The 13562-nt window shown below is 48.6% G+C and overlaps 2 protein-coding genes across 5 annotated transcripts in view; one reads left to right on the top strand and one right to left on the bottom strand.

Moving 5' to 3' along the window:
• The window catches only part of CFAP77 (cilia and flagella associated protein 77), a 152071-nt gene extending 143315 nt beyond the window's left edge, over positions 1–8756 (bottom strand). The window contains exon 1 of one of the 3 annotated variants that reach the window (XM_070799496.1): positions 8435–8756. In XM_070799496.1, the coding sequence (XP_070655597.1) occupies positions 8435–8629 (195 nt within the window). In that variant the 5' untranslated portion in view covers positions 8630–8756. The remainder of the gene's footprint in view (positions 1–8434) is intronic. The other 2 variants (XM_019971055.2, XM_019971054.2) reach the window with 2 other exon arrangements.
• Positions 8757–13452: 4696 nt separating this feature from the next.
• The window catches only part of TTF1 (transcription termination factor 1), a 28957-nt gene continuing 28847 nt past the window's right edge, over positions 13453–13562 (top strand). For both annotated transcript variants that reach the window (XR_002181840.2, XM_019971052.2), the window contains exon 1: positions 13453–13555. The gene's annotated coding sequence lies outside the window, so the exon portion shown is untranslated. The remainder of the gene's footprint in view (positions 13556–13562) is intronic.

Below are 13562 nucleotides of genomic sequence, written 5' to 3'. Positions count from 1 at the left end.
ACCAAAAGCATTCTTCTGACATGGCTGGATGTTCTTTAGGGAGCCAGACTGCCCCTCGAGGTTGAGAACCACTGGTCTGCTTCTAGAGTGCCATAATCTCTTCTGTAAGATAGTGTCTCATTCAAATCTGTCTTCCTTACATCCTTGAGAAGTAAACAAGGTAAGTACTTGCACTCATACTTTCAGTTCAGTTCAGTTCAGTCGCTCAGTCGTGTCCAACTCTTTGCGACCCCATGAATCAAAGCACGCCAGGCCTCCCCTGTCCATCTCCAACTCCTAAGTTCGCTCAAACTCACGTCCATTGAGTCAGTGATGCCATCCAGCCATCTCATCCTCTGTTGTCCCCTTCTCCTCCTGCCCCCAATCCCTCCCAGCATCAGAGTCTTCCACTGAGTCAACTCTTTGCATGAGGTGGCCAAAGTACTGGAGTTTCAGCTTCAGCATCATTCCCTCCAAAGAAATCCCAGGGCTGATCTCCTTCAGAATGGACTGGTTGGATCTCCTTGCAGTCCAAGGGACTCTCAAGAGTCTTCTCCAACTCATACTTTACAAATGAGGAAACAGGCTCAGACATTAAGCCATTTGCCCAAGAACCCTCAAGAGAGTTAGAAGTAGGATTGTCTTCACCCTTAGCCAGGGCGCACCCATCTGTTCCAGGATACACGGCTTTAGGAAACATCTGATACGGTGGGCAATGGTATTTTCCAAAAAAGAGCACAAAGGGGGAAAAGAGTAAGGCCCTGAGTGGATCTGTTTCATGATACATTCATAAGTTCACACTGAGGACATTTACTGAAGGTCGATTAATGAGAACAAGGTTGTTTTGAGGAACTTAAGTGTTGGAAGCAGGATGATGGAAAATAACCAAAGTGCCCCCTTATTCAGTGCCCTCCTGAGCCTGGCACAGCCGTGTCATCTCATTTGTCATTGTTCAGTCACTAAATTATGTCCAGCTCTTTGCAACCCCATGAACTGCAGCATGGCAGGCTTCCCTATCCTTCACTATCTCCCAGAGTTTGCCCAAACTCACGTCCACTGAGCCGACCATGCCATCCTACCATCGCCCCCTTCTCCTCCTGCCCTCAGTCTTTCCCAGCATCAGGGTCTTTTCTAATGAGTCATCTCATCGAATCCTCATGACTCCCCCACAGCTGATGCTAACTATAACAGCCCATTTTACAGAGAGGAAACTGAGGCTCAAAGGTAAGTAACCTCACACATGGCACAGCAAGAAAGCGGCTGAGACAGAACCCGCCCTGGGATCTGCCTGGCTGTAGAGTGCCATCCACACCGCCTTCCTCTCCAGTGTGGTGGCTGCAGTTTTATACCTGCCTGAGCAGCCAACTTACAGCTGTATCTCTTGTGATCATATGAAAACACAAGCTGTAGCCTGGAATTGTTTTCACGGTCCTTGTTCACACAAATTCTGGTTTGAAAGGAGTCAAGTGGCAATTTCATCTAAAGTTGAGTTGTTACCAACAGTCAACAAATGCTTGCATCTTATTTTTCTTTACAAATATTTAATACAAGTCAGGCAAGAAGCACACAACACTCACAATATCTGCTAAAACCCGCCAAAATGCAGTACGATTGTGACTGTGCCTTGGCTTGTTTTTGCCCAGCCAGCCAGAGGGTCCTGGATTGACGGCCCAGCAGAGGAACCTAGGGTTTCACAGAGTCATGTCCCCAGGGCCAGACGATGGCTCTGCACACTGGCCTCAAGGAACGGAATCGCCCAGCCTCAGAAGCCCATCGAGGTCTGAGCTTGCTTCCAACCCCCTCAGTCTGTGATTCATTCACTGCAGGGCCAGCACAAACACAAAACCAACTCAAATCATACCTAACAAGTTAGGGTCTCCATATAGAACACGTTTAATTGAGTTGCCTTCCCATTATACTTTTTAAACAGTTAAAGGTGCGTTTTTTGGGGTTTTTATAAGGTGCATTTTCTTAACAAGCGGTTTGAGTGAGACAGTTTATGAGAACGCATGCTGCTAGAAACAGATGACCGACTTAAGAACCACTGCAATAGGAAATAGGGGCTTGAAATCTCCACAGGGCCAGTCCTAAATCGAGAAAACTCTGTCTTTCAAGTACAGGAAAAATGGCCTAAATTCTACAAGTGAGCAGCACGTGAGCCTGGAAGGTTCTGGAAGGTGCTGGAAACAACTGCTGACTTGTCCATACAGGACTCAGAATTCTTCCTAGAGAAACAGCCTTACTGCCAGTGATCTGAGAGTTTAGAAAGGGGCTGGGTTCATCCTGGGGAACCCAAATTCCTGAGGTTTGAAAGCCAAAGGCTCCTTCTTTAGAGGGACAAAGAGGAAGGCAGGTCTCAAGCAGAGCTGCCTCTGCCCTAACCTGCGCCCCCTACCATGATGGTAAAAAGCCTGAGAGAGAGCAAGTCTGCTTTCTGAAACAGCCATAGGACCGGGCACTGCTTACAGCCCCTGCTCGCTCACCCTGATCACCAAAGATGTGCCTGGGTGCCAGGAAGCCAGAAGTTTTGATTTAAAACAAGAGGGGGAAAAAAAAAGGAGGAAGAGAAAAGAAAAAAAAGGACCGAGAGAGAAAGAGTTCCAGGGATGAATGAGCCCACAGCTTTCCCTGGAAAAATAAAAGCTTCCCACCAGCTGGCTGAGACTGTCATTAGGATGGTGGTGGAATTTCAGTCCCCTTCCTCATGCTGTATTTTCCCCAGTTACTCTGTAAATTGAATGTAAAATCATCTGAACAGTCAGAGGCACATTGTCTTCAGTGCAGAAGCGGAATGTAACACTGTCACGCTTTACTCGATCATGAAAAAGACCCTGACCTGCACTGGGGTGTTCCCCCGACTGTGGGTCTGCCATCCTCTTTGCATCTGTCTCTATCTACGCGTTGACGTTCACCAGCATCAACACTTATTAGAGATGTTACATTCCTAGTGTGGTTGCCTAATTTCGTCAAGCACCCAGTTTGAACACACTGGCTCTAAATAAATGCTTCCTCGTGATGACGATTACTATGATCCCAGCGCTGGTGCCAAGGCTGAGGAACTAGAACTCTGTTGGGGTTGGGGTGGAAATCTGTGAACACTCAGGATCTGAGGAGGGTGGAATCAAACAGCCCTGGAAGGCTTGGTTTCTCCTAGTCTCCACCCCCACCCCAGGACCAGAATCTACCTTTTCGCCCTTCAAGGTCCAGTTTCAGAACTTTTCCTCTATAAAGCCTCTTAAGCCCTGCTCAGGGTTTCCTCCTCCCAAATCTGAACCCATCCAGGTAGTGCAGAAACTTGAAACTTACAAGGGGTGACCTATGACATTGCCTGTCTCATTATTATCTGTGCACACACACAAATATACATGTGTTACACACGTATATACACATATACGAAGCAAACCAAACAGATCTCGCCTGCCTCTCCAGAGCGACAGAAGATTCAAGGCTGTCAGCGAAGCAAACCAGTCTCTCCCCATAATTGTATTGACAGAATATCAGCTGAGTTCGGCTGGCAGGAAGGGTGTATACACATATATACACATACACATATATACAACACACACACACGTATATATGCCATACATATGAAATACACATATATATGTGGACAGAGGTGCCTGGCGAGCCACCTATGGAATGCATGGGGTTGCAAGAGAGTTGGACGTGACTCAGCGACTAAACAGCAACAACAATAAGTACTTAAACGTATATATTCCATCCCTGTAGCTGAATAATTAACTCCTTGCAGGCAAAAGCTGAGCTCTGAATTTGCCTCTATGCCCTCAACAGAGCTTAGCATGGTGCTGAGTACTTCATGGACATTCAGTAAATATTTCTTGACTCTGAACAAATCCCAAGAAATTAGTAGAGTTCACTCTGAAAGGCATGTTGTGTGAAACAATAATGGAATCAGACTCATTGGTGAACATCTTTTGACTACCTGCTGTATAGATACATAACCAATCCGGGTCGTCACTCATTAGCTAATCATGTATTGTGGCCAAAAAGAGCTCGGGACTGGAGGCTAGGTGATGTAAGTCTCACCCCATTTTGGTGAGCAGGTCAGGGTAGCGCCTTGGGCAAGTCTCTTCCCTCCTCTGAGCCTTAAGACCCTCAAAAAAAAAAAAAAAAAAGAATTGGACTAGATGGCTGTAAGCCTCCTTCCAGCCCCCAAATGATGTGATTCTGTAACTCTATCTTACAAATGCATGCACTTCTTATTTGTGACATAAACCCCCACAGAAAAACAAAGTCGGTGATAAATTATGAAAAAATCGGGTGCCGTGATCATTTGCACTCTCTAAGGATGCTCAATTCAATAAATTCCACCCCTATACCTCGCCTGCCTCTCCAGGGCGACAGAAGATTCAAGGCTGTCAGCGAAGCAAACCAAACAGTCTCTCCCCATAATTGTATTGACAGGCTATCAGCTGAGTTCGGCTGGCAGGAAGGGTGAACCCTGACAGGTTCTGTGAAGGAGCCTTGAAGGCTATTGGAGCAGGATCCTATGTTGAGTCACAGAGTTCTGGCGGAATGAGAATCGAGCAGGGAGAAGCTGGCTTCTTTCTCTATTTAATTTTATTCTTCCCAGAGAATCACATTTGAAGGAAAACTGGCTCACGTCACTTTATACAATAGAATAGGAGCCCTTTCTAGTGGAAAATATTTACTTCTTCTTGGGGGCCACATGAAAACATGGGGTTGATTCAACCAGCCCCACTCAGTAGCCGGTTGGCTTGGCTTTAAATGAGGCAAACGGTTGCTGAGCATTTGCTGATAAAATATCTGCTTGGATGTCTGAGGTTTTCACTTTTCACTTGCTTACGGTGGCATCTTGCAGACACATTCTTGAATAACTGATATGCGTACGTCCTGGGAAATTCCATGGGTGTGAAACAGCACTGTTGTGTTTGTTCAAGGCAGTGTGCTGCATTTTAAATGAAAAAAAGCCCTGATCCTATTCACTGGAGAAAACAATCTGAGCAACAATACCCCCAGTTTCGGGGGAGTAAATGACTATAGCTATGGTGTTACATTCTCCCAATATAGACAACAGCCTTCAGGTTCACAGTGAGACAAAACCCAAATATATCTCAGTTCCAATCATCCTCCTGCAGACACCCCGGGCAGAGGGCACTCCCGCCTCTGCTGCACACTGAGAAAGCGCACAGAAAGGAGGGCCTGAAAATCTGGGTTCGTGAAACTGACATGCCACAGTGAAGAAATCCACAAGCCATGCCTCGACAGAAAGTTCAGCAATATATTATTTTTGAAAAGATTTTGTTTTTAAAGGCTCCGCCATCTTGGACACTTTCAATCTTCTCCTTTCCTTGAGAACTGAAACCCTCCCTCCCCAAGTTTTTTCATAATTTAAATTTTCTTTAAAATAGAGGAAGCTGTTTGGAGTTTGAAGTGGTAAGAGGAGAGCTGCCCTGGGAGCCAGTGAACGTCACTTCTACCCTGAGTCCCACCAGAACCTGGCACAAAGAGCCTGCCACACAGCCCCAGCACGCCCAGGGCAGGAGAGGTCTGGAGAAGGCAACAGTCAAGGCTGCGCCTCAGGCTCGGTGTTTCTGCAACTTTTACTTAGGTCAGGTTTTGGTAGAAAATCTGGCAGCAGAGGTCAGTATTGAAATGTGGACATAATCTTAACTGCTACTGAAAGTACCTTCAGTTCAGTTCAGTTCAGTTCAGTAGCTCAGTCGTGTCCAACTCTGCGACTCCATGGACTGCAGCACGCAAGGCCTCCCTGTCCATAACCAACTCCCAGAGTTTACTCATACTCATGTCCATAGAGTCAGTGATGCCATCCAGCCATCTCACCCTCTGTCAGTACCTTAGGGCCCATAAAAAACTGGAGGGAGCATATATGAAACGAGTTGCCAGTCCAGGTTCGATGCACGATACTGGATGCTTGGGGCTGGTGCACTGGGACGACCCAGTGGGATGGTACGAGGAGGGAGGAGGGAGGAGGGTTCAGGATGGGGAACACATGTATACCGGTGGCGGATTCATGTTGATATATGGCAAAACCAATACAATATTGTAAAGTTAAAAAAATAAAATATAAAATTAAAAAAAAAATGACGTTTAAAAAAAAAAACTGGAGGGAGGAAAGAAAGAAGTCCAGCTGCCCCAACGAGACAAGCTGGGCACAGTCACCAGGACGCCCCCTGCCGCTCAAGCCCCGTCCCTGCTGGCTCTGTGTCTCAGGCCCTGAAGACAGAACCCCCACACGTAGGCCAGTGACTCCTGTACATTTTCCAACCCAAAGTTCAGCTTCAGGAAATAGGACTGAATGTCTGGAAGCTGTGCAGCTAGCGCCATCCAGAGGCCAAATGCTGTCCTTCTTGATACGCAGTACAAGCAAAAGGGAAAAGGCACAGGAATTTTTACCTATAGATGTATATTATACATGTTTGTTGCTGTTGTTTAGTTGCTAAGCTGTGTCTGACTTTTTTGCAATCCCATGGACTGTAGCCTGCCAGGCTCCTCTGTCCATGGGATGTCCCAGGCAAGAATACTGGAGTGGGCTGCCATTTCCTTCTCCAGGGGATCTTCCTTCATTCCTAGGGAGGGAACCTTTGTCTCCTGCTTGGTAGGTGGATTCTCTGTCACTGAGCCACCTGGGAAGCTCATTATATACATACACATGTATGTATGACACAATATACATACACATGTATATTGTACATACATACATGTGCGCACACATATGCAAAACATACGTGTATAATATGTATGTGTGTGCATGCTAAGTCATTTCAGTCGTGTCCGACTCTTTGTGACCCTGTAGACTGTAGCCTGCCAGTCTCTTCCGCCCATGAAATTCTCCAGGCAAGAATACTGGAGTAGACCGCCATGCCCTCCTCCAGGGGACCTTCCCAATCCAGGGACTGCACCTGTGTTTCCTGCATCTACCTGCATTGTCAGGCGGACTCTTCAGCACAGCGCCACCTGTATATCTACACATCTACCTATATTGTATATGTGTCTTTATGTCTATATGGTAGCTTGGGATGGGTATCACACACTATTCATTCGCCATGGAGAATAACTCCATTGTGTTGTCTGTCCATTTTGTACTGAAGTAGGAAGGTGTTGGCCCATCAGTAACTGCTTGAGTAAAAGCAATGATCAGAGGCAGGGATGTTGATGTCCTCTTGATCCCAGAATGTCTGATCTTGATCCCATCTGTGGGAGGCACCTGTCCTCTGAGAATGGCTATTCTCACCTAGAAACAGGTGAAGAACTTTGCTCCACTTTGGGTGGCCAAAAAAGGGGAGCATATTAGATGGAAGAGTGCCCAGTGAAACAAGCCAGCTTCTCCCAGCTGCTGGCCCAGGAACATAACAATAGTTTGAAGAAGGCAAGAGGAGAAAGTCAAGGTTTTCAAAGGAGCCAATTAACTCAGCTCATCTTACTACGATGTTAAGATAGCCTAGGTTCCCTGTACCAAAAACAAACAAACAAACAACAACCAAAACGTCTGAGCTCTGAGCAGCTCCTGGCGTTCAGATAAATAATTGCTACTGAATCCACGGTTATTACCTGCGCCTTCCACCTCCAGCGACTGGGGAGCTGCGCACATTTTTAAAGGCACACTGCCCTCCAGTGGCGCAAGGTAAAATTGCATGACCTGCTTTCCTAGCGCCAAACTTCAACTTGACTTTCCTGGCGCCCTCATCCCGGGAAGGCGCGTGGATGCCACGGCGTTGGGTTATCACTAGCCTGGAAACTTGACTAACGCGAGCGGGCTTGCGATCAAAGGGGAGGCGAACTCTTTGGAAACTGCGCCTCCCTCTCGCCGGTGCCTGTGGGCCCCCCATCGCAGAGAGTTCTGCGCTTTTTGGTGGTGGGTGTGGGGACGATGCGTCGGGTCGTAATTTTGCATAAGAGTATGACCGGGTGGAAATTAACACGGAAGTGATACTTTCAGGATAGATACAGAACCCTCGTACATAACAGCAGCCCCGGCGTGCAGAAGAATTGAGGGAGGCGGCCTGCACCCTGGGAGGGCTGGCAGGTGGTAAGGACAACCAGTCTGTCACCCCTTGGGTTCATTCCGGGCGAATACATATGCAAACAGCCGCCAACGTGGAGGGCTTACCGCGCGCGTGTCGGCGGTCCTGCAGGGATTGATTACCTTATGCGATCTGCACGATCACTCCCTTGAGATCACTCCCTTGAAAGAGTTCCATTCTCGACCCACTTTGAGGATGAGGAAACTAAGGCTCAGCGAGACTACGCGGCCTGCCACTGACCGCACCAAGGCCGGAGGACGTGGAGGGGGGAGGGGTCCAGGTCTGTCTGGACCAGAGCTGGAGCTTCCAACGCCGCGCTCGGGCGGGAGGGGTGGGACCCGGGCAGAACAGGTAGAAACCCGCGGCCCCGCGGATGCCCAGTGAGGGGACGAGCGCAAAGGGGCCAGTGGGTGTGGGGAGGGCCTCACCTTGACGATGAGCGGGTTCTGAAACATGGAATCCCGCACGACCCCCAGCCTCTCATTCTCCATGCCCGGCCGGATGTCGGCCACGGTCAGGGGCCGCCGCGGGGGTGGGCAGATCTGGCTGACCGTGCGGCGGACCGGCGGCTTCTTCTTCTTCCATCGCGTGAGGTCCTGGCAGGAGTTCCTAGCCTCTGGCATCCTGGGGGGTCGCCGCGAGTCCGCCTGCCGGCTGGATTCAGCGCGCTTCCCAGCTTGGGGGCGGGCAGCCGCGGAGCTCAGAGCGGGTGAGCCCCCAGTCCCGGGACGCACCACCTGGACCCCGGGGGGGGCTCGGATGCCGGGCTCCATCCGGAGGGAGGCGTGCCCACCTCACACTCCCCCGCCTCCTTGCGAGGAGAGCTAAAACCTACAAAAACCTCTCTGTACGTTTATGAAAGGGTCTTCTGGGAGCCTCGCTGTGGATTTGAAAAGGGGAGAAAATCATGATCACCCCTTAAGAAAAAATGGAACCGCCCGTCTCCGTGGCGACGGGACGCCAACGGCGCTGGAAAGGAGCAGGTGGATTGACTTACAGGAAACTTACTGGCGGCCACCTAATTGGACCTGTTTCGGAGTTTTCTTACTCGAGGAAAACTCAGGAATCACCACAGGGCTACGGATCTAGCTGAAGTCTACACAGATTTTAAAAGCGACGGATTTCTAGAGGACCATTTACACCTGATTTCCAAGTTAAAACACTCCCCTCCGCTCTCCACCCCTTCCCATTTTTCCCAGCGCCCCTCCCCCGTCTCCATCCCACCCCCCCGCGCCGTTCCCTCGCCACACACACACACACACACACACACACACACACACACACACACCCAGGGCAGGCTGCTATGCGTTTCAGGATGAAATAGAAATTGGCATTCTAGGACTGATGTTACTGCTAATCTTAGATTAGTCGTCTTCCTGAGTCTTCTGTTTTCTTCTGTGAAATGGGTAGTGAGGAAAGTCTAGAGCTGAATGAAATCAATGGTACTCAACTTTGCGCAACAGAATAAAGAGAAGTTGAAAAATACAGACTCACTGAATCAGAATATCTGGAAATGGAATCTAGGAATCTGCATTTTAATACTCCTTCCCCTTCGGATTTTTTCTTTTTTTTTTTAAGTTCGAAGCTACAGAAACTTTGAAAGAAGAGTGCAATGAAAGTCTGTGTAGACTTCACCTAGATTCATTCAGTCCAGTCCAGTCGCTCAGTCATGCCCGATTCTTTGCGACCCCATGGACTGCAGTGCTCCAGGCTTCCCTGTCCATCATCAGCTTCCAGGGCTTGCTCAAACTCGTGTCCTTTGAGTCGGCGATGCCATACAACCATCTTGTCCTCTGTCGTCCCTTTCTCCTCCTGCCTTCAATCTTGCCCAGCATCAGGGTCTTTTCCAGTGAATTGGTTCTTCGCATCAGGTAGCCAAAGTACTGGAGCTTCAGCTTCAGCATCAGTCCTTCCAATGAATATTCAGCACTGATTTCCTTTAGGATTGACTGGTTAGATCTCCTTGCAGTCCAAGGGACTCTCAAGAGTCTTCTCCAACACCACAGTTCAAAAGCATCGATTCTTTGGCACTCAGCTGTATTTATGATCCAACTCTCACATCCATATGTGACTACTGGAAAAACCATAGCTTTGACTAGATGGACCTTTGTCGGCAAAGTAATGCCTCTACATTTTAATATGCTGTCTAGGTTAGTCATAGCTTTTCTTCCAAGGAGCAAGCGTCTTCTAATTTCATGGCTTCGGTCACCATCTGCAAGGCCTAGATTCACTGGTCCTTAGTATTTGCCCTGTTTACTTTCACACACACATACTGCCGAATCATTTTGAAAATGTCTGCAGACAGTATCATGCATTTGTGCTAAGTCGCTCAGTTGTGGCCAATTCTTTGAGACCTAACTGTAGCCCACCAGGCTCCTCTGTCCGTGGGACAAGAATACTGGAGCAGGTTGCCGTGCCCTCCTCCAGGGAGACAGTATCATATTTGACCTTAAATACATGTATCTGCCAAGAGTAAGGACGTTCTCTTATAGAATGCTATTATGTCTATGGATTTTAATGTGATACAGTGGTAGCTCAGAGGGTAAAGAATCTGACTGCAATGCCGGAGACTTGTGTTCCATCCCTGGGTCAGGAAGATCCCCTGGAGAAGGGAATAGCAACCCACTCCAGTATTCATGCCCACACATGGCTAGCCCATGGGGTTGGAAACAGTCGGACATGGGTGAGTGACTAACACACTCTGCAGTCCATGTGCAAAGTTGGGAATCTGTACTTTAAGAGCTGCCCTAGTAACTGCTGCACTGTTTTGGGAACCACTAGCCTGGATGTTTGGTCTGCCTTCTAGTTTCAGCCTTCTGTGGGGTCATTCACTCATCACGATCACCTTCATTAAATGTGCAAATGTCTACAAGGCTCTGGGTAAGGGGTTCACCACAGAGTTAGTTGCACAGACAACAAACCTGCACTCAGGCCTTTCACACCAACAGTGGACAACACCAGCACTGCATTTCCAGAGCAAGCCAGAATTCCAACTGCTCATCCGAGGCCTGGAGCAGCCTTTGAGTGGTGACATGTGATGGAGGAGCCTGGAGGGCTGCAGTCCATGGGGTTTCGAAGAGTCAGATACGACTGAGCGACTTCACTTTCACTTTTCACTTTCATGCATTGGAGAAGGAAATGGCAACCCACTCCATTGTTCTTGCCTGGAGACTCCCAGGGACGGGGAGCCTGGTGGGCTGCCGTCTATGGGATCGCACAGAGTCGGACACGACTGAAGTGACTTAGCATGGCCTATGTATGTATGATGCAGGCTTATGGTTTCTCTAGTCTTTGCTTTCAGGTTTTCACATATATGTACATTATGCACTTAAAAAAATATTTATTTGGCTGTGCCAGGTCTTAGTCATGGCACTGGAGTCTTTAGTTACAGCACGTGGAATCTTTAGGTGCTGGCATGTGAACTCTTAGTTGCAGCGTGTGGGATCCAGTTCCCTGACTAAGGATGGAACCAGAGCCCCCTGCACTGGAAATGCAGTGTTTTAGCGACTGGACCACGAAGGAAGTCCCTCTTGTTCATTTTTTAATCAAAGCTCACACAGAGAAGGTCAAATAGTACAGCAAGGGGTAGGCTCCTGGAGTAATGGAAAGATCACAGGTTTTAATCCTAGCTGGGGGCAATATAAGTCGCTGGGACAAGTTACCTGATTGCCGGAAGAAATATCAATAACCTCAGATATGCAGATGACACCACCCTTATGGCAGAAAGTGAAGAGGAACTCAAAAGCCTCTTGATGAAAGTGAAAGAGGAGAGTGAAAAAGTTGGCTTAAAACTCAATATTCAGAAAACTGAGATCATGGCATCTGGTCCCATCACTTCATGGGAAATAGATGGGGAAACAGTGGAAGAGTGTCAGACTTTGTTTTTTTGGGCTCCAAAATCACTGCAGATGGTGACTGCAGATGGTGACAGGGAGGCCTGGCGTGCTGCAATTCATGGGGTCGCAAAGAGTCGGACACGACTGAGCGACTGAACTGAACTGAACTAGCTTTCTCAGCCCCAAGGTAAGGCTGATATCACCTAATAAAGATTCCTACAACAGCGGGTTGTTATAGGATTCAATGAGAAGTCTCGTCGCTGGTGTGATTATGTTCACTGTGCAATAAGGCTAAAAAGTTTGCGTGGCATGCATTCTGTCTTTGACTTGATGATCTGCTTAAAACTTTACTTTTAATCATAAACTATGATTCTTCGGGACACAGTGGAAATCAAAGAATCGGAATAGATATTCGAGGCTTCTTCTAGCTCTAACTTTCACGGAAGTTCAACGTGCATCAGACCCTGCACCAGTTCACCCCTGCCAACCCCTGAGGTCACCTCCCACCTCTCCCCTGTCTTTCACGGTGCTCCCACTGCCCTGGCCTTCTTTCAGTTCCTCCAGCAACCAAGTTCAGGGCCTCCGGATCTGTTCCCAGCCTGGAACACTCTACCATCTCGATTTTTGTTCACTTTTTTCATTTCAAACTCAACGGTCACTCATCAGTCTTCTAACCTAGCACTCACTGACCCCAGTCGTTCTCCATCACATTGCCCTGTTTTATTTTCCTTGGAGGGTAATCTGAAATTATTTTGGTTGATCTGCTTGTTCTCTGTCTTCCTCGGGTAATCTTCACCTTCTCGTTCACTCCTGGACTGTAGATCAATTCAGTTCAGTCGTTCAGTCGATTCCGACTCTTTGTGACCCCATAAATTGCAGCACGCCAGGCCTCCCTGTCCATCACCAACTCCCGGAGTTCACTCAGACTCACATCCATCGAGTCAGTGATGCCATCCAGCCATCTCATCCTCTGTCATCCCCTTCTTCTCCTGCCCCCAATCCCTCCCAGCATCAGAGTGTTTTCCAATGAGTCAGCTCTTCGCATGAGGTGGCCAAAGTACTGGAGTTTCAGCTTTAGCATCATTCCTTCCAAAGAACACCCAGGGCTGATCTCCTTGCAGTCCAAGGGACTCTCAAGAGTCTTTTCCAACACCACAGTTCAGTGTAGATGGACCTCAGCAAAAAAAACCGTTGAATACATGGCAGTGTAGGCATGAACCAGCAAGTCGACGGAAGAGCTCTGTCATCCCACTTTCTCCCCTGCCCTGTGCGTGCATGCTAAGTCACTTCAGTTGTGTCCGACTCTGTGAGACCCTATGGACCATATCCCGCCAGGCTCTTCTGTCCATGGCAATTTTCCAGGCAAGAATACTGGTGGGTGGCCATGCCTTCCTCCAGGGGATCTTCCCCACCCAGGGATCGAACCCTTGTCTCTAGAGTCTCTCACATCTCCTGCATTGGCCCGCAGGTTCTTTACCACGAGCGCCACCTGGGAAGCCCCTCCCCTGACGCACCCAACTCCCAAAGATCGCTGTAGGAAACAAAACCTGCAGAAAACAAAGGCCTAAGAATCACAGCCCGGAGCAGGCCGGCATGCTGTCATAGCAACGCGTTGCCGGAGGGCGGGCCGGAAGTGACGCAGGACGATATCCGCTTCCACGACACCGGCACTTCCGGATTGGAAGGCAAGGGGACGACGCGTTTGGCCCGTAGGTGAGAG

This window comes from Bos indicus, chromosome 11, assembly GCF_029378745.1.
Source record: "Bos indicus isolate NIAB-ARS_2022 breed Sahiwal x Tharparkar chromosome 11, NIAB-ARS_B.indTharparkar_mat_pri_1.0, whole genome shotgun sequence".
Classification (NCBI taxonomy): Eukaryota; Metazoa; Chordata; class Mammalia; order Artiodactyla; family Bovidae; genus Bos; species Bos indicus.
The sequence above is the reverse complement of the archived record's forward strand: the minus strand, read 5'-3'. Positions and strand labels throughout refer to the sequence as shown.